General features: G+C 40.2%; 1 protein-coding gene across 1 annotated transcript in view; it reads left to right on the forward strand.

The window, feature by feature from the left end:
• The first annotated feature begins 4,312 nt into the window (after positions 1-4,312).
• LOC146694423 (FRAS1-related extracellular matrix protein 2-like) overlaps positions 4,313-23,294 on the forward strand; it is a 50,668-nt gene continuing 31,686 nt past the window's right edge. Inside the window, exons 1-2 of the mRNA XM_085430585.1 lie at positions 4,313-9,352; positions 10,453-10,542. Of these exons, the coding sequence (XP_085286711.1) occupies positions 4,342-9,352; positions 10,453-10,542 (5,101 nt within the window). The 5' untranslated portion in view covers positions 4,313-4,341. The remainder of the gene's footprint in view (positions 9,353-10,452; positions 10,543-23,294) is intronic.

Genomic DNA, 23,294 nt, shown 5'->3' on the forward strand with positions numbered 1-23,294 from the left:
ATTCCAGGTTCTTTGCATGATTTTTTGCACATTTTTTGACATATTACTGGTTAATGAACCAACTGCATTGCTGAACTAGATTTTTTTTCCTGCCCCATAGACAAACCTGGTTATGATCATTAATAAAAAGTACAATTTTTCTTTCTTGATTTGCCTCATTTGCAAACATCTTCAACTTAAATTTCAACTTTTATGCAATTTTTTTCTGAAGTCACCTGAAATACCATGTTTCATTAAAAATCAACATCCACGAATAGCTATAATTTTAAAAAAGACAAAATATAAACACTGCTATTGACTAAAAGAAAATTTAAAGTCTGTTTTTTCATTACACAATTAATAAATGATGATCTCATTCATAATTCTTTAATTTTCTGAATTGTTTTATTGCTCAACAAACTTCATTCTGAAATCGGTGGAGAATGACGTTCTTCTACAAATACATCAGTCACACTGGCACCACTTTTCCACCCATGTATCCAACCTGCTAAGGCTAAAATGCTATAGTCTGCAGTTTTCCTGATTTAAGTGGAAGTCAACATAATGTGGCCAACCTATATTTTATACACACGAAGGTAGCTCCACATGCACATAAAATTATGTCTCAGTTCATAAAATTGGTTCTATCTGTTGATTATCCCTGGATTTTTGCAAAGTACTTTGCATTGTAGCTATTTATTTAAAAGAATGCCATAAATATACTTGACTTGTTTTGCAAGCAGTATGTGTGCTAGGGCCATATTTTATAGTCTTAATTCATGGGTTCACAGACACCTGGGGATTTGGGAGTGCAAATAAAGAATATGATTACACTTCACTAGATCAGCTGCCTTTTTGTTCTTTAGTATCCCAAGAGTAAAATAAATGAGAGAAGATGGATTTGGCTGCTGGTAGGCTGTGCATCGTGCTTTTGTGGGTTATACTATTTACTTTTATAGGGAAGGGCAGAGAAGCTGGCATCTTTTCAGCTTAGAGGTTCAACTCAGTGTTACAGAGAAATGATGAGCTAAAATAGCCCTAATGAGATCACTGAGTCCAGGGTTGCATTGTCTCTAGGGAATGACCACCAGCAAAAATAGTCCTGATAAGTCAAGGCAATTGTTGGAACAGAGTCACTTATGAACTCTGAAGCAAACACAGTAGTGCCAAAAGAGACGTTTATCAAGAGCACAAGGGAGAAAGGGAAGCGGCTTAATTAATTTCGATTTAATTAATGCATTGTGTGGTCTATTAATTACAATATTGCTTTTTTAACAGTTGCATTCCACCCACATTTAAAGGGTATAAATCTCAAATGATGTTAATGCCAGACATAGTGGTTAATGTTAATAATGACAGAATACACACATAACAAAACAATGTGAAGAGTCTGTTTGGCTCCAGATTTGAGCTCAGGCTGAAGGCACAGATGGTCCATCCTGCAGCGCCTCATTATCCAAGTATCAGGTTGACTTGATGTCACTTCTCAGAGCTCAAGGCACCTTACATGATGTATATCTCTGTGAAAATGGTTAAAATAACAGTGTTGTTTCTGACAGGAGGGAATACAAGTCTTCCAGTATTTAGCCTGTTGGGAGGGCATCCAGCTGAGAGGAAACTGGAAGCTAGGTTTTCAGTAAACAACAAGCAAAAACATGGCATTTTTGGATATATGATCCACCTAGTGTAAATATATGTATCTTTTTGTTCTACATAGACACTGTCTTTGGACGGCTGGTAAAAGTGTAGTTAGCTGTCACCAAAGTTGTCTCGAAACAAAGTAAACCAAGGTTTGAGTGTTAACAGCGACAAACAAAGAGTAGTCGAACTCCCGAACAAAGAGCCTGGAAACTTTTGTTGTCAGCTGTCAGCAGCGTGAAAACTTGAGCAACCTGAAATCAGCTCCTACTTCGATAAACACAAGTGGTATGTGAAATTGAGCCGAAGTGCAATTTTTAAACCTCAGTCCCGGGCCATGTGTTACTACCCAGCAATAAATCCTCTGCACATCAGGAGCATGATTACAGTCTTCAGTTGCTGCATGGACTGACAGTTCTATCTACTAAGAATGATTGGTCATTTTCAATAAATTTGATATAAATGTGATATGACAGAATATCATCAAACTTCCCCAAAATAAGCCTGAAGGTTTGGATATGATCCAATACCTTCTCTGCCATTGCTGCTGTCAGAAAGTCCTATTCATCTTCTTTTTCATTTTCTCTTGTAACTGGGAGCTGTCAAGGACTGGGAGCTTTGCCTTGCAGTTTGCTGGGCTAGATTTATAATTGGACCCTGTCAACAGTGTCCAGTGCAACTCAAGTGCAACGTTTGTTATGGCAGCTACTGTGTACTGATTTCAACACATGCCAGCTGCAAGATGGTTTGTGTGTCATTAATGCATAACTATTGGTAAGTGCAGACACAATGTGTGCGTCCACAAGCTTGTGGATGGAATGAAAAATCATCTAAAGGGGATCAAAAGAGAGGGAACGCAAATGAAGTCAGATTTTTCCAGGCACTGTAAAGCTCTAGAGTTGCTGCCTATTTACAGGGAATCTTAGGTATCTGTATACATACTATATACACAGATGAGCAGCTATTCCTGCAGGTGGGCTCAATGAATACCATGGCTGTGTTGTAGAAATCTGTCTTGCTGACATTTTAATTGATTGATTGATTGATTGATTGATTGATTGGTAATTTATTTCAACATGTGAACAATATACAAGTACATTTAGAAAAGAAATGAGAGAAAAAAAATATACTATACAAATTACATACAAAAAAAACATTCTGATTAATTTACATGTTGAAAGGGAGTGGGAAGAAGTATACACTTATTTAATCCCACCCCTGTCCCATAAATTATCAGTGAATATTTAGTCAGCTTCCTTACTGATATAATTTGTAATAAAAATAGTGAACAGATTTCTGATATACTATATACTATAATATCACATCATGAATTTTTTGTTTGTTTGTTTTTAAATAGAGACATTCACTTAATTTAAATATTTTCCTTTTCTTTTCTTTATAGATCGAGAAGATCATATTTTTATAACTCTTTTTTGAATGTGAGAACAGTAAAATACCACACGTGTTCAAGATTTTTCTTTTTTTTTCTTTTCCATACACTCCCCTTTGGACGTATGTCTGATTCTACCAGACAAATTTCTTAATCTACCAGATTTGTAATTCTTATCTGACTGTGCAGCAGTGCTCATGGCACCAAAATCAACCCTACTTGGAATAAAATTCAGTCATTCTGTCCTGCCCTGCTGTGTAGTGCAGTATCTTTGTGGGTGTTCTTTTCATCAACACTGGTTCTCCAGGTAAGTGGTACAGAGAGAGGTTCATGACTGGGCTTGTCAGCTTGTCAGAGGAAAGTGCTCTGCTGGGGAAAGCACCTGACATCTGGAGGACCTCTGCGATTAGATTGCCCTAGCAAGAAGCAGGACAATGTTCCCACATGATTTGCATAAATAGAACTTTTGATCCCATTAGGAGTGGATTGTGAGCAGGGTTAAAAAAAAAAAAAAAGAGTTGAGGACTGCCTTCAAGGCATAATTTGAATCTCTAGTGACAAAAACAGTGACTTCTTAAATAAAACAGAAAACATTAAGACAGTTAATCCTGCAAATTGCAAATTGCACGAGATATTAATATAATCATAGACCAAATTTTCCGAAATGGATTAAAAACAAACAAACACAGTGAGTATTAAAAAATGTGAGTTTGGAGGGTAATGAAGACGTGCAGAGCATATTCACTCCAGCGCAACCCAGGAGAGGGAGACAAAGCTCTTCTGCACTCACATTGATACAGCTGGACTTCTCATTCCCTTATTAATGTGGATATTTTGGAGTAATTCAACTATATTTGAATGTATATTTAATAAAGACCGCTAGTCTGCTTTTGGCGTGTTTAAACGAAGTAACTTGCTCACATATCTTATTGCAAGTTCTGCTGGGGACATACGCAAAGTCACGTCTAATACATAAATAGCACCACATTCTTTTACTAAATGAAACTGAGCGTTTATCCGACGCGACATTCTTTTTCCACCCAGAATGACACAAACCACGTCCATTTAAAACCTGGCTAACGCGCTCCGGAGGAGAGATATCGACCAATTGGCTGAGTGGAGGGCGTGGCTCTCCTTACTCCAGCTAGGCAGGAGTATGAAGTTTGGACTATCAGTGCACAGCTACTGTGAGAGAATGGTGCACCTCAGTGCTCACAGGTGCGTGATATTATCCAACTCCGATTTTGTACTCTTGCAACTTTAACCGAGGTACGCGGTTTACAAGGTTGCATGCACAAAGTTGAAGGTGTTTCCTCTGCAGTTCCACTCTACAAATGGCTTGGATTATTCACCCGCATCTGCACGGGACTGGCGCCGCTCTGATTCTGCTCGCAGTTCTTCTGACAGGTGATGTGGTTGCACAGGTTTTTGACAGCTATGGATTATCATACGCTTTGAGGGCTGAGCTGTCAGAAGACACGATATTGGTTGCCAATAATGGGATACGCGTGCCTTTCGGGAGATCAGTCTTCATTGATCCCATCAACGATTTGGTTATCCAAGTTCAGCCCGGTGATAGATGCAGCATAACAGTCCTAGACAACGATCCTTTGTCTCAAAGGCCTGGACACCTGTCTCCGAAAAAGTTTCCGTGTGAATTTGGTCCCAATGACGTGAAGTATTCTCACTTTGGCTCTCGGAGTCCCCCGAAGGATAGAGTGAGGTTACAACTCAGGTACGACACGCAAGCGGATACAATTATAATACCTTTTATGATGGAGGTGGAGGTTATTTTTACACAGCTGGAGGTGCTGACGAAAAACATGCCGCTCACTGTTGAAAAACTGCTCGGCACAAGTAATCCCATCGATAAGAAAATTTTAGAATTCACCTATGATAGAAGTGCGCATCAGTGCAAAATAGCTTCCCTCTCCAGTGGCAATGTGCTGCCCAGGTATGGAAAACTTGTGGATGAAGAGAGCCTCGGAACAATGGTGGACTGTGATGAGTTTATTAAAATGAACACCCGTTATCAGCACACTTTCGCTTTGAAGTCACCTAACAGAGATTACATTCCGATGGTTGTGGAATTACATGATAAAGAAGGCAATTTGCTCAAGCAGGAATTTTTCCAGATTCTGGTCAGAATCAAAGAGGGTGAAGACAACATACCTCCTAAACCCAGCTTTGTTGCCATGATGATGATGGAAGTAGATCAGTTTGTAATGACAGCAATAACCACGGATATGCTGGCTGCAGAGGATGTCGAGTCTAATCCTGATGAATTAATCTTCAATATTACATCTCCCCTGTCCTTTGAGGAAGGCTACATAGTAAGCACTGATGATAGGAATTTGCCAATAACCTCATTTTACCAAGGAGACCTCAAAGAGCTGAAAATTGCCTACAAGCCCCCTGCTGTGGATTCGGACACTGAGAGGATTTTCCAGATTGAGTTTGAGGTTGTGGATGGAGAGGGAGCTGTGTCAGATCCTTTTGCTTTCATGATTGTTGTAAAGCCTATGAACACGCTGGCCCCTGTGGTTACTAGGAATACTGGACAATTGCTGTATGAGGGTCAGTCCAGGCCTCTGTCCAGTTCACAGAATCTGGAAATCAGTGATGAGGATAATTTAGAGAAAGTCAAAATGACTGTTATTGATGGCCTGAGGCATGGTGAATTGACTGTTCTTGGCTCCAGGAGGAAATTTTTCACCCCAGCTGACCTTGATGCTGGTGTAGTAATTTATCAACATGATGGCAGTGACACGTACAGTGATAATATTGTTTTCAGAATGACAGATGGCACAAATGAGGTGGAGTTTCTGTTTCCTATTACTGTTGTGCCGACAGATGACGAGCCTCCCATTATAAATGCCAACACTGGTTTGGTTTTATTCAAAAACCAAATGATGCCTATCACCTCGCTTATGCTCAGTGCAGCAGACATCGACTCAGAAGATTCCACAATTAAATTCACAATCGAGCCTCCTTTTTCCACACTGGGACAGGTGATGCTGCGTCAGTCTGAGGCCCCAGAAGACCCATCAACCTGGAAGTTTAATACAGAGGACGAAATGTATGAGAAAGTAGTGACTGAATGGCTGCAGCAGGATATTACTGATGGTAAACTGTTTTACAAGCACATTGGACCTCACAGTACCAGCACAGTCATGGATCAGTTTGTGTTTACGGTTCAAGATGACAATGACCCACCAAATCAATCAGGTCAAAGCTCATTTGACATCAAAATTCTCCCTGTTGACGACCTTCCACCTGAACTGTACCCTGGGGCGACGCTGCAAATGACTGTGCATGAGTATCAGCTTACTTACTTCCGAAAGAAATTCCTCCGTTACACTGACCTCGATTCAGACGATCGTGATCTCAAATATACAATCGTGCAGCCACCGACAGACACAGATGAGAACAGCCCTGTTGTACTCGGAGCTTTGGTATTGACTGAAAATCCAAACACCGAAGTCACAACTTTCACTCAGGCTCAAATCAATCACCACAAAATAGCTTACAAACCACCTGATCTTGAGCTTGGAATTACCACTCATGTTTTGCAGTTTAGATACACTGTTGAGGATGTTTCTGGGAATACTGTAGAAGGGGTTTTCACTATATTTTTAAAGCCTGTGGACAACAAGCCGCCTCAAATAAAGAACTCTGGATTTACTGTGCTTGAGCGTGGCAGACATATCCTTACGAGTGCTGAGCTGGACACCTCTGACACAGACACGGAAAAGAAAAAGATAACCTTCACCTTAACTCAGCCACCACTGCATGGTCAGGTCCAGTTTACATTCATTGATATGACCAAAGGAAATGCTTTCAGTCTAGAGGATATTGCAAATGGCCTAATTTCATACATTCATAATGGAGATGAATCAACAGTAGATTCCATACAAATAGATGTCAGCGATGGGGTGCACATAGTCCCAATTACTATAAAGATCAATGTGAAGCCAATTGATGATGAGGCTCCAACTATAAGTCTTCCTGCTGGCACAATTGGCTCCTACATAGATGTACTGGAAAATGGAGCAACAGAAATCACAAGTAATGTCATTCAAGGAAGAGATGAGGACACAGATGACCTCAGATTAACCTTCATAGTTGAAGACCCGCCGTCATTGGGTGAAATCCTGGTTAGAGGTGTTTCATCGGGCACATTCACCCAAGCTGATATTATTAATGGCTTTGTGGTCTATGCTCACACAAGTGGGGAGATAGGCTCAAGCACAAAGGAGGACTTTTTCAATCTCACTTTGACAGACATGTCTGATGAGTGGACTGTCGGAGGAAATAAGATCACAGGTGTCAGAGTGCATGTCACCATTCTTCCTCTGGACAGCCAGGCTCCAGAGGTCTTTGTGGGGCCGCAGTTCACTGTTGTTGAGGGAGAGAAGCATGGCATTCAGATTCTCCACATAAGCGCAGATGATGTCGACACCCCCAGCGATGACCTTCTATGTACAATCATCGTACAGCCGACTTCAGGGTATGTGGAAAATATTTCCCCAGCCCCAGGCTCAGAGAAATCCAGGTCTGGAACAGCTATTAGTGCTTTCACCATCAAGGACATCAAACAGAATCACATTTATTATGTTCAAAGCATTCACAAAGGAGTCGAGCCAGTAGAAGACAGGTTTACATTCAGATGCTCTGATGGCATCAATTTCTCTGAAAGGCACTTTTTCCCCATCTCCATAATCCCCTCTAATGATGAAAAGCCAGAGATTTACATGAGAGAGTTTGTGGTTATGGAGGGCATGAACATAGTTATTGACACTCCCATTCTGAATGGTGCTGATGCTGATCTCCCCTCTGATCAGCTGACATTCATCATCACCAAACCCCCCAAGCATGGATTTATTCTCAATCAGCTCACTACTGGCACCGTCCCTGTGTCTAACTTTACCTTGGATCAGATCAGGGAGGCCTCCAGCTACGTGTATGAGCATGATGACTCAGAGACCACAGAGGACAGCTTTGATATTGTTCTTACAGATGGAAAGTTCAGTGTGGAGAAAACAGTCATTGTTATGATTATCCCTGTGGACGACGAAACCCCAAGGATGGCAATCAATGATGGCCTTGAAATAGAGATAGGTGATGTGAAAGTCATTAACAGCGATGTTTTAAAAGCTACTGATCTGGACTCTGAGGATAGCACGCTAACATATATAATTCGATACGGACCCAGTCAAGGGTATTTGCAAAGAGCGACGCCTTCAGGGACGTTGCAAAATATCACAGTTGGAATGAATATTACACAAAGCGAGGTGGATCAGGGTCTGATTGTGTACATCCACAATGGACAAGAGGGAATTCGAGACCTCATCAAGTTTGATGTGACTGATGGCATCAACCCTTTGATTGACAGATACTTCTATGTTACAATCGGCAGCATAGACATGGTTTTCCCTGATGTGGTCAGTAAAGGTGTATCTCTTAAAGAGGGTGGCAGGGTTACTTTGACAACAGACCTCCTCAGTACCAGTGACCTCAACAGCCCAGATGAACACTTAGTTTTCACAATCACCCGGGCACCAGTCAGAGGACACCTGGAGTGCACAGACACACCTGGGATGCCCATCTCATCCTTTACACAGCTCCAGCTGGCTGGCAACAAAATCTACTACATTCACACATCGGATGACGAAGTGAAAATGGATAGCTTTGAATTTGAAGTGACTGATGGCTATAATCCCGTGTTCCGCACTTTCCGCATCTCCATCGCTGATGTGGATAATAAAAAGCCTGTACTGACGGTACACAGTCTGGCAGTGACAGAGGGAGAAAACAAACTCATCACACCTTTTGAGCTAACAGTTGAAGACAGGGACACCGTTGACCGTCTCTTGAAATTCACAGTCACTCAGATTCCAGTTCATGGTCGCCTGCTCTTTAACAACACCCGGCCTGTCACCTCATTCACAAAGCAGGACTTGAATGAGAACTTGATCAGCTACAGGCACGATGGCACAGAGAGTACAGAGGACAGTTTCTCCTTCACTGTCACCGATGGCACTCACACAGACTTCTATGTCTTTCCCGATACTGTATTTGAGACCCGAAAGCCTCAAATGATGAAGATTACCATCCTCTCCGTGGATAATGGTGTACCACAGATTCTGGTTAATAAAGGTGCTCCAACACTGCGGGTTTTGGAGACAGGCCACTTGGGCTTTGTGATCACTAGTAAGACCCTGAAAGCAGAGGACAGAGACAGCATTCAGGACTCTGTGACCTTTAGGATTACTGTAGCCCCAAAACATGGCTACCTTATCAACCACGCCAGAGGAAATGCAACTATCAACAGCTTCACGCAAGGTAAGAAGGCTGCTCTTTAAAACTTTTCAGTCCTGTGACATTCTGATGGATTTGCAATCTCCTGCAGTAAAACTCACGTAGAAGACTTTTCAAAATATTCGGAGCAGTCTGATGTGAATTTAATCTTACCCTGCTTTTACTTAGACTTTTAAATGGCCTTACTCCAATGGTCTTAAAAATCATAAACTTTTTGTTTTCACTCTAGAGAGCGCCTGTTTACAGAAAGAAGTATGCTAGTGCCTCAGGCTGACTAGTTCGCTCTGGAGGAGAGCATTTTTCAAACAGTGCCTAAAACATTTCACTTTGGAGGAAACTTAGGGTGGTTTGTGCTTTACCAGAGGAATATAACAGTAGACAAGAGAATTACAGACGTGATGATAAATAATGTGAAGATGCAAACATGTCAGAGGGAGAGAGATGCGGTATTCTAGCTCCCAGCAAATCACTGGCTTTGTAAATAACATGGTGCAGTACAGAAGTTACATTTCAAACAGACCAGAGGGGTGTCTTAGTAATGGTAAATATCAGGATAGCAGCCACAGTCAATATCCACGTATTCCCTGCTTTTATTTACTAAGCCACTGTGAGATGCTTTCCCCTAGAGGCCTGTTCAATATTTCAAGAGTTCTCACAAGAGTAAACAGACAGTAAATAAAGACACTATCTCCTGGGCATTTGAAAGTTTAGGCTACACATTTGTATGCATCTGTCCCTTTGAAGGGAGATATTCTGACATAAAATATTGAACGCAGCAAGTGGAAACTTTGCAGTTTTTAGTGCTATAAGGAAGCTTGTCTAGCACCATGCTATCAAGATGGCAAGCAGACAGACTGCTGTGATGGCATCCCACGAGTCAAGCTGGTCTTAATGTCCGGCATCATTCAAGAGTCTTATTTGTTTACAGCCCTTTCAGGCAGTTCTTTTTGCTCGGATTCCCCTGGTGCTGTCAGCGTGCACATTTAGGCACACAGGCACAAAGACACTGACAAGTAGATAGGAACAAACTGAACATATTTTGTTAGTTGTTTTTGCCAAATAGCTGATGCAAAATTTTGTGAGCAGGATTTTTCTTGTACTTATGTAAATGTGCTCTTTTTCAGCTGAAATTGACGACATGAGCATATGCTATATTCTGAGGGATGGGGACAACGCGACAAACGACATCTTTCATTTCTCCATTGAGGACAGCGGTAAGTTCCTCAATTTAAACATCCACTCTTGGAGTTATATTGAGTGATAGCCGTTAAATTTGAAATGAGTCTGTGACACGCTCACTTTTGAGGATGTTACAGTGAATTTGTCACGCTGTTGCTGTTTAATAAATTCAGATTTCTCTAAGAAGGATAAGGCTTGAATCCACTCAACAATGTGCCTAATTAGGCAGAATTACAAATCAAAAGGCATCTGCAAAGATTGCAGAGATTTCCATTATTTCAGCTTAAGTAAGTGAGATAACAGGCATGCAGTGAAATAGAAGGAAAGATGTACTGTTTCTGGGTAGCTTTTGTTTATGCTCTGGTGAATTTCATTCCACCAGCATTTCGGAGAAAAAAGGAATATTAGATCTTTTACGCCTATTAAAATTTTATTCAAATATTTATTAGTATATTCATTAGTTTGTCCTACTGCAAATGATGCCATAGGTAGGTCAGTCTTTTAGCACCTAATGTAGTCGCTCATTATTTTTTAGAAAGTAATGATTGATTTAGCCAGTTACTAATTAGTAGAGCTGTAGATATGTAATCAGATGCAGGCTCTGTGAATGGTTTGAGGCAATCATGCCGGTGTTGCCGATTAGCAGAAGCAGTGTGCCTGACAGTGTGTCCTTTCTGCTATCCTTCAGCTGTGATGAGTGAGCACAAAGGACAGCTCTAATAGGGGCCCTCTTTTCCCACAAGCACCTCGGCGAGCTCCCATTCTCATTTCTCATTTTCCGTGCCTTCGGTTTGATATTTGACAGGTTAAAATCAATCTCAACAGGTGGATGGGGCGCTAATAAGAGATGACTCAAATGCAGGAGCTGGTACTGAATATCAGCAGTTGAGCCCATGCAGATTTTTTTGTTGCTGAGTGAGGGCTCAGTCCCTTATTATTGTCTCACTTGGGCTTTCTTTTTTTGTTTTGTTTTAATGGATCTCTGTGGGCCTCTCTTCCTCTTTGTCACTTTCTTTCTCTGTGTACCTTGCTTGATGCTTGATGACACACATATCCCCACACTGGTAGTTTATCTTCCAGACTGGCAATTAGATTCACTCCTTTCAGCGCTCACTGCGAGACTTCAAAACAGCTTTTGTCTTATTCCGTCCTCAATCATAGTTATGTCCTCAAACAAAACAAAGCATAAAATGGCAACTATCAGATACAGTGCACCTCTCTAAAATGTCATTCTTTGATATGAAAATTGTACTTTATAGTGGCACCTAAAGAGCTTAACAAATTGATGAATGATCTCATTGGATGGCTGATCCATAAGGACTCACCACGTACTGCAGTGCAGTTTTTGAGGCAATCAGTGAAGATTTTTTTTTTTAATAAGATTTAAGCTGGGCTGGTGGCTGCCCTAAATCCCTAGACAGAGCCTGCAGCTCTTTGAACAGCCGTGTTGTGGAGGAGCTGAATGCCGTACACTGGCACACAGCTGCACTATGTCATGTTCAGCAGTGGAAAACATTCTCTTTCTCGCTTCAAGTTCATTGGGAAATTTACCAAATGCACTTGGCAATGCTATGAGTGTGAAAAGTTGCTTTTCATGTTGCAGCTGTTCAGTGAGATTCCACGGGTTTATGCCAATAGTTGTGACGAACTGTGAATGTAGTCACATTTTCGAGTATGCGCCTGCTGCTGACTTCTGATTACCATAATTTGTGTGCTTAAGCGTGCTGGTCATTGTTTAAACAGCACATGTGCAAAGCTATTGGATTTATTTATTTACTGTTTTTCCCTCTTCCAGGTGAGGTCATGTATTGGGTTTTAGTACACCACACAAAGGCCTATAGGATTTCTTCTGGTTCCATTGTCAGTCCAAACATAAAGTGACTGTCTGCACTTATTACAGGGCAGTACGCTAATTTACTCCTGGCATGTATTCTCACAAAGGAGGATGAATGGAAAAGTAAAGCCATTCATTGTGCTCCATCTAAATACTTATGGCAGTCTCACTTCTAACCACAAGCTTGCTTTAATTGTAGAAGCTGACATCATAGTTTTCCTAATAGATGGGTTGTCTTGTTAACCAGGGTACAGTGTTGGATTTTAATCTGAGCTGCCAGAGCGTCAGTTCCTCTTTGCAACAATGTATTTTCTGACTTCTACATGTTTCTAATTGTAAATGGTGAGTTCAGAGCCCAAATGTGAAACTGTGCTAGACCTGACTCGCTCTCATCCATTGTGTAGCACAGTTGTATTAGAGTATCGACTAAAGTAATGACCTGTGCTTTAAGCAGGCAGATATTTTGTTTACCTTGATTAATTATGTTTGTGCAATTTAGGCGGTTTCACTTGATTAACTCGGCCACATAAAGAGAGGAGATGGACTTTTTACTACAAGTAAAAACAACTGGGCCACATCCCAAAGTGCTTAGCATTTTTAATTAGTGAATAGAGTTTCTTACAAAGTACAACTTTTAATCCTGTTAGTGTATAAAAAACAGAATAATATTGAATTTACTTCCAAATTATGCTGCATTTTATGTGCAGTGGTCTACAAATGATTTGTGCATTTTTTTTTAAATCTGATTTATTTTCCTCTTGAATTTCTTTAGCATCTTAAAGTTGATACTGCTGGCTTTTAAAGCTGCATTTAAGGTGTTTTTGCCAAAAAGGAGACCACAGGATGAATGTTACCAGTGATGCTTGTGTATAATTTTTTGTCATCCTTGTCAGAGCTTTAAATTAATCATTCCAAATGACTAAATTCACACATTTTAACTTGTAGAGATGTCTGCTGTTTTGAAGAAACTGTTGCCCAAATGGAATGTCGATTTTTTTCGGAGGGGGGGTTGTATCTGTGTGCCTGTATGTGTGCTGCCCTTGTTATTCTAACTCAGTTAATTGTTGTGTTTTGATGGACTACAGCTCTCCCCTTGTCTCCTAGGGATTCAGTTGCATTCAGGTGAGCTTACCTGAGCACACACGAGCCCTCGCATTCCCAGGCAGTTGTTTATGGAGCTGATTCCCTGTCTGCTTCCAGCCAGTCAGTCAACCTCACAAATGTTCTTAATGACAGACACAATGTAGTACTCTTTGTTTTTTATTCCAGGCGCTCAGTGCATTTTTATTTTTTATTTTTATTTAAGTGAGCTACAAAAAGGCAGCAAAAGATCATTAATAGTTTGGGAAAAGAAACTTATTTTTAAGGTCAAACTCTGCAGGCATGCACAAAATGTCCATGTTTTCCTCATTTGACTAATGAGACTCGTTCGCTGTAAGAAGCATAGAGTATGTAAGTCAATAATTTCTAGTGAAATGGGTCAGCAGTGAAAAGAAAAATAGAATCACTTTCTGTCTGGAACACATTTTCTCACATGGAAAGAGACAATAGGGTGCATGTCTGCAGAGCCCACCTCTACAAGCGTGTTTTGTTTGTTATTTCTTCTTCGTGTAACAAGATAAGTTCAGGTCACCGTGCATACCTCGACCTAATAAATCCTCCAAACCATTTTTCACCTGCAGTAACATCTGATATGTATGTTGTCAACATAACTTCCATGTTATCGGTGTGTAATCTCTTGTGACAATGGGTGCATACTCCATCTTCTTTGTCTCCCCTCCTAATTCCAGGCTTGGGGGGGGGGGGGATTATCTTACTCCCCATTGCGTGCTAGAGTACAACAAAAGTAAGTGTAGAACATGCACTCACATGCAGTTGTGAGGTTAGTATAGCTATATGCTATAATATCCCCATCACCGCACAGGAGATGACTCTGCAGTTTTGCAGCGTTTCTAGCCTGCTATTAATGAAACTGTCTCTTCTATACTTTCTTGTGGGGTATAACATTCCTCTGTCCTTGGGACCACTGGTATGAATCATATTCATAAAGTATGCTTTAAGCTTCAGCAAATTACATAGCTGGTCTCGTTGTAGTGATAGTTTAAAGGGGTTTCAGGGTGTTCGGTTTTCTTCACAGTCCAGCTGTGCTGCAGACAATAAAATAGGTGAAGTCGTTTTATTGTTATGGAAAAAGCATTTACTGATAAAACATCTGGGCTTTGATTACAGAGCTGTTCCTGAAGCACAGCTGCTGCACTTTGGGGCTGAAAAACTGAATTACAGAATGGATTTAGACTAATCATTTTAGTTGGAGAGTGATTTGCGTCCCTTATGTCGTCAGCAGCTAACTTTGTGTTATAATTTTCTCACTAGTCTGCATTGCAGTTATATTTGCAATGTTTACCACCCAGCAGCAGCCTTCTCTATTCAGCACAGCATAACGAGGTGTATGTGCAAGTTTGCTTTCCTTTAATGTGTGTATGAAGCATAGAGACGACTTAAATGAAAGCATATCCGCAAAGAGCTGCTGCGACTAACCAAACAGATGAAAAACCTGTGCTCATCTGTGAGGGGATCAAACATTCGCTGTTATCTAGCAGTCTTGAGCCAGCGAAATACTTTAAAAAAAAAAGATTAAAATGCTTTTATTGATGATGAAAAGATGATAGTAGAATTCTCCGAGGCAGGAACGCCTAAATATGTTTCAAGAGGTTTCATTGTTCTGAAATGATTTAGGCACTGAATAAGCCAATGAATTCTCTTTTTTTTTTTTTGTTCAGATTTCTTTGCCCAAGTCTGTTGGATCACTTTCAGGCCGTCTGTTAGTGCTGTGCCTCCTTTTTTTTATTGCTGTTCATTTTGCTCCTGAGTGCAGATTACAGCTCCGTATTTACAATCTATATTTAGTCCAAAAGGCATATTCTGCTGCCTCAAATGCATCAGAAAAAGAGAACACCAAATCCATTAATGATAGATAATGATTTGGAGCAGCCATGACAATGTCACATTTATTTTTCATTGTGGTGTTTGTGCTGATTACAGCAAAGAATGTGGGTGATTTGTTGCTTAAACATCTAGGGAACTTACTGATTTATTCTGATCTGCTTTAATTTTCCCATTAGAAAACAGAAGGGAAACCCTGTTTGATGATTTTGCTCTCTCTGTCTTTATGTGCTGCCAAAGTGTATGTTGCCAAGGTTAACAAAGCAAAGGCAAATTCCCAAAAGTATAGAAACCTCAGGCCCAGGCTTGTTCTCCGAATGATGATGTGTGTCGTCATTGCTGCCTTAGGTTATCAGTCTAGCAGAACTGAGATTCCTCTGGTGAAAATCCCCATTATGTGGAAAAAAAGGGTTAAAGTTTGTGTCATCGGGTTTTAGGACGGCCCCAGACAAATTGAGTCATACTTAAAATAAATATAACAGGGGCAGAACAAAAAGGAAATAAACTTTAGGTCAAATTAAACTATTCAGGAATTTATTTTGCGTTATTATGTCACAATATAAAATATCACTTTCTTTTCATGCTCTGCGATGTGTCCTGTGTGATTTTTGGCCTCATGAAATCGCCCGATGGGACTGTTTTGACAAACAGCAGGGAATCTGAGTGTTTGTGATGCTACAGTTGCTGCTGTAACAACTCTCTTTTCACAGGAGTAGAGCTTTTGTTCACTTTTGAAAAATCACTCTGGATAATGTGTTTCTGGCCCCTGAATCCCAGCAGTGGACCAGAGCTGCTCCTCTCCGCCCTGCCGCATGATAAACCACTGACAGCTGGGCCGAGGCTGTAGTGTGTCACAACTCTCTCCAGCTATACTTGGGTTTCATGATTGGAGCCCTTTGCACGCTGCACCTCCTTTGTACACATTTTTCATGCACGTTCACATTCGCGTACACAAAGCATTGACCGTCTTTCCATCACTGGGCCAGCTGTCTGATTTCATAATCAGAGATGAGGCTGGCGCTGCTAAAATGTTTCATCAAGATGCTTGGCATCAGCTACAGTTTAATTGATAACGGCTTTGTCTTTGATTTCAAGCTGTTGTCTCTTTTGATTAGAGTGCTGTGATGTAGAGCAGAAACAACACCAGCTTCTTTCATTGTGATATCATCAGCATATTATTGAGGAGGGACAGAGGGGTTCAAGTTAGGGGTGCGAATACATCACGGATCGGTTGCACTGGTGATAGACAGATTAATAGATGAAGTCAGGCAGGAGTCTCTTTGGACTATATTGTTTGCAGATGAGATTGTAATTTGTAGCGAGAGTAGTGGCACGGTGGAACTGAGCCTGCAGAGGTGGAGGTATGTTCTGGAGAGAAGAGGAATGAAAAGTAGTACATGCAAGACAGAATACATATGTGTGAATGAGAGAGAGAGAGACGGATGTAACAGTGACCCTACAAGGAGTAGAAATAATAAAAGTGGATGAGTTTAAATAGGTGAGGTCAGCTATCCAAATCAGACCATGTACACGGGAGGTGAAGAAGAGCGTATTGACATGGTGGAGTGACTGGAGATGAGTGTCAGCTGTGATTTGTGATGGATAGAAGCAACAGTGAAAAGGATGGTCTGATGGTAGATGTTTGGTTTAGAGACAGTGGCACTAATGAAAAGACAGGAGGCCAAGCTTTGGAAATGAGTGCATCAGAGGGACAGCTCAGGTCGAGTGGTTTGAAAACAAAGTTAGAGAGGCAAGGCTGAGATAGTTTGCACAGGTGCAAGGGAGTGATAGTGGATATATTGGACACAATATGTTGAATATGGAACCACCAGGCAGGAGGCAAAGTGGAAGACCACAGAGAAGATTCAAGGATGTAGTAGAAGGAGGACGTGCAGAGCGTTGGTGTGACAGAAGAGGATATTAGGGACAGGGTGAGGAGGAGGCAGATCACCCGAAAGAAGAAGAATAAGAATAAGTTTAGTATATAAATATGCAAGGGAAATATATACAGTAGAGAGGAACTGAAGATGATACGCATTTAGACACAGATTCACTTGAGAAGGTTTTTATTTTCGCACATGGTAGGAGTGTGTCTCTGGGCTCTCGTCTCATGAAAGGTGCTGATGAAACCCTTTGGGAATTCTGATCAAGCTCCCACTCACCATCACCTCCTTTCTATAAGTGTAGCCTGATACTCAGGATATGAGGAGTCATCGTGTGGAGAAATGGATTGGGAGGTGGGGGGGTAGTCATAGGAGATGAAAGATTGAAGTGCTTTGTTGGTCCCTGTATTGGTGAGGGCAAGGCGTCAAGCTGCTTCCTGTCGCCTGTAGCGACGGCATGAATGTGCTGATGTGCACTTCACTCTCTAAACACTGCCTGTGTTGACAAGGTGTGAGAGCGCAAATGTAGTAGGTAAACTCTGCATGAATTCAGCTGGATCTACATATGAATATAAATGATTTAGAGTTTGCTATAGATTTGATTAGCCGTGAAGAAATGTTATGTAGTCAGTAAGTATCAAGCTTCTCTCCATTTCAAGGAATGTATGACAGCCTCAAACTATGGTTATTTAATTCAGACAACATTCCCGTCGCTCACTTCATCTATTCTCTTATATTTTTTTACAGAGCTGAAGGCAGTGCATATCAGTATTTTTCCACTACTGGTCAAGTAATATGTCCCACCAAAAGTTGCATTTGATATGTGAATCAATTCTTAGTTATTTGTCTTACATTGCATTTTCTAAAATTTGTTTTGGCTTATATCAGTTTGAGAAGCACAAAAATAATTCAAAGACAGCCGTGGAAATGTCCAGCACTCAGATGAACCCTTCCCCCCATTAAGAAAACTCAGGAATGTCTTGCTGCCAGAAATTAACTAGACCATGCATGGGCTTATCTTGGTTTTCCAGCACATGAGCTTGGAGTGAAGTGAAGAGTTACATATTAGCAAGAAAATGGGACAAGAGACAGAAATAAAGGCCAAAGGAAGCAAGTTGAGACAACTGAGCAGTCTGGTAAAGAGGTTGCATTTTACTGCTTATTTTTTCAGGCGACTGGCTAAAGCCACTATCCTCGCCACCAAACATTACTTCAAACGTAATCAGTGGTTAATAAGTCATATGTATGAGCAGAAAATATGGTGCGATTAAAGCTTCGAAACATCAGGTGCAGATTTCATTTCAACTTTAAAAAGAGGTGATAATGTTTTAAAGAATATTCAGTGTGAAATTTAACAAAGCAATCTGAAGGTAAGAATGACATTTCTGCTCTCTTGTAACTCCAACATTCATCTCTTGTCCTTCATGTCTAATAGTTTTCAGTCTGAGAAATATTCAGATTCATTACATCGCATTACTTTATTCCATTCCACGGGATGCCAGGTAATTGTGCTCCCTACAACACTGTGTGCTTTTATGTGGTAGCACACAACACAGTGGTCTCAGAAGAGAATAAATTTAAATGATAGTATTATGCAATGTGGTATACTCCGAATAGAGGTCTTGCAGCACAGAACTCATCCATGCAACGACAAGAGTGTATCTGACTTTGTACCAGAAGTCGGTTTTCATATCATAAGGTTCACTTTCGCCAACAAAGACTTCCAGAAGCTATTTTGACAATGATTCAAAGGCCAGAAAAAAAAAGAAAAATCCATTTGATTGCCTATATTAAATGTTGCAGGCATCCTTAGAAGTACTCTTCTTTTAACATGCCAGCAAATATTTTTTAACCCAGGGCTTGTTCTGCTGCACAGACTAATCTTCAGTCCAATATTAAAAGGAGAAGACAATAACAACACTAAGTCCTTAGACATTTTCTTCGCTCTTTTCATGAATGCAGAACAGCATGCTTATCTTTAAAATGCAGGTTTGCACAGTTCTACTCAATGGCTTCTTTTCATCCATCATAAACAAAGGGCCAACAGTTATTTAACACTTCTTTAGGAATTACCATTTCAGCTTTTTAGGGAGCATTTCGCTCCAAGGCAAACGCTTTACTACATGTGAGGATTTGCAAGTAACAACTGTGAAATGCAGCTGAAACATGTTGTTATAGCCGAAGCCAATGGAGGCCGGCCCAACAGACTCGAGAAATGCCCGGCTTTATTAGTATGGAGCGCATGAGTCTGGGGGACTGGGATGGGGTTTTTTATTCTGTGGTCTCACACTGCTGCTTTCAGCAAACAGTCCACCATTATTCGGTCTGACAAGAGAGCAAACACTGAGCATTCAAGGGTCAAGAAAAAGCACGCCCCCCCCTCTCTTTGTCAACTCCTGTCTTCCTGCATCCTTATGTTTCTTTGTTTTCCCTCCCATATTCGCACTTAGCCTTGTACCTCCTTGTTATTTTGCTACCTTTGTTCTTCTGTTCAGTCGCCAGCAGTATTTGAGAGTTGGGATACATTTTGCATATGCACCTGTAACAATGTAAGCTCAGGCAGACACATTTTCTTCTGCCTGAGGTTGAGGCTAAGATAAGCTCAAAAGGCATGTTATTCTTGTATTCTTTACAGCATGCTATTTGGAAAGGTGTTTTTTTTTAAAAAATAACTCCATGTAAACGGAACTCAAAGGCTTGCTAAAACAATTTTTGGCACCAGCTTCACTTCACGCAGCTTTTTCAGCAGGTCACAGAAGATTTGCACATCTACCTCAGCAGCTTATGCGCCACGGTGTTCATACTGTACATAATTGACTGGTAATGAGCAAAGAACTCCTGATTTGAAATCCACTGTGACCTTTACTTGTGAATGTTGAAAAAAAGCCCTGTAGTTGCTAATTCAGCCTTTTGTTGTAACTTCCCTTGCTATTGAGAGTTCAGGCTTATGCTCCGTAAACCGTGTGGCTGACTGTTAATTAAGACACTCGAGGCCACGTCCTCTTCGACAGGCTGGAATGCTATTCAAGGGCAATCAATGAATACTTTGTCTGAGCTCACCTATACAATCAAAATATACAAAGCCCTCAGAAGAGGCTTTGATACCTCTTTTGGAAAGAGATATCCTTCAGAAATGTGATGCACTTTAAATTCCCTGTGTATTAACTTTCATGGTTAAATTTCTAAACATTTGTTAAATCTTTATATATTGAAATTTATAACTTGAAATCTATGTCGATCGTGATTTTGTTACACACTGTATTTTCATCAAATATAAGAAAAATGTAGAAAGTATTAGCCGTAAAGCCATGATAGAGGTCCTGGGCACTGGTATAGCTCACCCATATGCTGAAAGACTACTGCAGCGGCCTGGGTGTCCTCACTTTCCTGTCTGTTTTACTATCCTGTCAACATGCCTAAACACAAAAAGTACCTCTAAAACTATAGAAATAAGTCCTCACCTTGAGTGCTTGGCACAGTGCCCCATGTTGTAAAATCACAAAGTGCAGACATGCACTGCAGAGTTGGCTTCATGCTGCTTCTTAAGATTTCTGGAAATATTCTAATTGAACTAATATTTCCTCCCAAGGCTAATAGGATTGATATAAAAAGCCTGAATGTTTTCATTTGCAGTATGAGATGTCAGTGGTTTGTAAATTTTAGAAATGGTACATTTGTCTATTGTCAGGATAACTGGAAATTGGAGCTGCCCATGCAAGTCTATACTCTGAACTTGATAACTCTTTAAATGTTTTCATAAATAATTTATGAACTTACATATTTGAGAATAATAAACCTTTAAATGATGGCGATAATTTGCTAACATTTAATTTGTAAGATGGATGTTAGATTTTAATTAATTGTCAACATAACTGCCAACATATAAATGTATAAATGATCTGAATTTATACAGGCAGATTTGTGACTTTGAAACTGGAAATACAGTAGACGTTTTACGACGGATGTTTTTATTCCAAAAATGTATTCTTACCAGTTATTCTCATGTGTCTTTGTGATATCTGCACCCACAAATGACATCATTTGTGGCAGTGTGTGAAGACACTGGAGTGTGAAGAAGATTCCCAGGGAATGGGTGACCTTTCCCTACAGTCACATTGAACTGTACTTCCTCTGCCACATTTCTTTCCTGGGGATGAATAAAGGAGCCTCGTCTGAAATAGGAGCTCTGGGAATTGCTCATTGCCTTTTTACACATGCGAGTGGCTCACTGTGCAGTTTCCACAACAACCTGGTGCTGCAATTAGGAATCAAAAAGTGTAAACAGGATGACTGCTTAAAAGGATCCTTAGTGTCAAGAACAGGGTAGAAGAGAGTATTGAAATCATGATGTTAAGTGTTTTGAATTTCATTCTGCAGATGCTGGGTAGAATTTTTTTTTAATTTTCTGATTCTTGTGAGGAGCTGATAATTTGATTCTGTTTTGATTTTGTAAAATGTTTTATGAAACTAAAAAAAATGCCTTTAAGTGTAATCCAATCATGGCCAACATAGTTATAGTTGTCACCCCATAAAGTCTCAGAGCAGAGATGTAATGCAATAAGGAGACATTAACCTTCTAAACAGCTTTAAAAAAAATCAGGATTTAGTCACTAAGGACAGGTAATTCTAACTGCTACACTTCAAATTTGGAAAGAGCTCTGAGAATTTAATCACCTTTGGGTTCAGATGTTAATCTCGAAGAACTTTCCCTACTGAGAGCAAAGCATTGCTTGCTTTAAGCCTTGCATGGCTCTCTGACCTGGCACCTTTGTACAAAAGCACCTCTCGCCTTTCTTTCAGCATTCACAAATCTTGCCCCAGAGTGACCACAGTGTGTTGGAGTGGACACAGAGGCAACAGCAGCCAGAAGGGACGCTGCTGGAGTGGCCAGATTTATGGCAGACCAGTTCCCTGAAAGTCTGTGCTTATAGAAAAGGGTTTAGGACCTGTGAAATCATAACCATTCTAAATCTTTCAAGCCATGGCCAGCTCTCCACTCGTTACTGTGCATACAAGGCTTAGGGAGATTAGACCATATCGCTCTCTCTCTCTTTCTCTACTCTGCCATGTGCTTTTTTTCTTTCAACAGGATTATTAAATCCCTTTTCCCTTAATTGGAGAGGTGAAAAGTATGCTGGTATAGTCTCACACACCATGGACCTAAAAGCAAAGGTCATTTTATAGGAGATGATTATATAACATGTTTGCTTTCCATCACAGAAATTAACCATTGAAAGAAAATTAGGTATTGATTTGTCTCTTGACTTATATGTTCTCAAAGGCGACATTGCCTCCATTATGCAAATTAATTAAAGACGATTATACTAAAATCGCTAAAACCCTGGTTTCATAAAATCGATTACACACTAGAGATAAAATAAATAGCATGATTACATCTTTGAGGACACATTGGATTCTGATGAAATTTTAACCTAGCTGTAAGATTGAGAAAGCAACCCAAATTATTCAAAGCAATTTTCAGTGTGACCATAAATATTCACCAAATGTAGCCAATTACCTCAAAGCTTGATGGCAGCCTGATCATTAGATGAGGTGTCTTGCTAATGATCCACATGTTGAATAGACTGACTGATTTACACTTACCGACATTTTTTGATGCTAATTAAAAGATGGCACGAACAGTAGTTGGGGTTTTTTTTGTTATTGTTTTTTTCTTTCTTTTTTTTGCTGCTGGTGATTTAAGAAAAATAGGACTGCATGATAATGTTTTAGAGGCACTGATTAATAGTATGAATGAATTTGGTTTAGCAAATTGCTTCAGGAGACTTTATGCCTCGCACTGCAGGTGTGGAAACATCATTTTGTTATCCACACCAGCGCAAACAAATGAAGTGTAGAAAAACATTATCTGTGCAACACTGAAGCAGAGTTTGTAGTTGGAAACATCTGCATATGAAATACATTTGAACTCATTCCTTAAATATTTATTTCTTGGCTTTTCTCCAACATATAAATGCATAAAAGTCAAATAAAATGTTATTCTGCACTTAAACATGCTCTGCCTTCAGTCTCTGATAGCTGTACAGAGCTGTGAAGTTATACTTTACAAGTTATTTCATGCATTTATTAATAAATTAAAAATAAATAAATAAATTGAAAAGCTCTT

The sequence above is a fragment of the Copadichromis virginalis genome, linkage group LG14, assembly GCF_057382275.1.
Source record: "Copadichromis virginalis isolate Kocher_CV1m ecotype Utaka linkage group LG14, C_Virginalis_male_GT1.1, whole genome shotgun sequence".
Classification (NCBI taxonomy): domain Eukaryota; kingdom Metazoa; phylum Chordata; class Actinopteri; order Cichliformes; family Cichlidae; genus Copadichromis; species Copadichromis virginalis.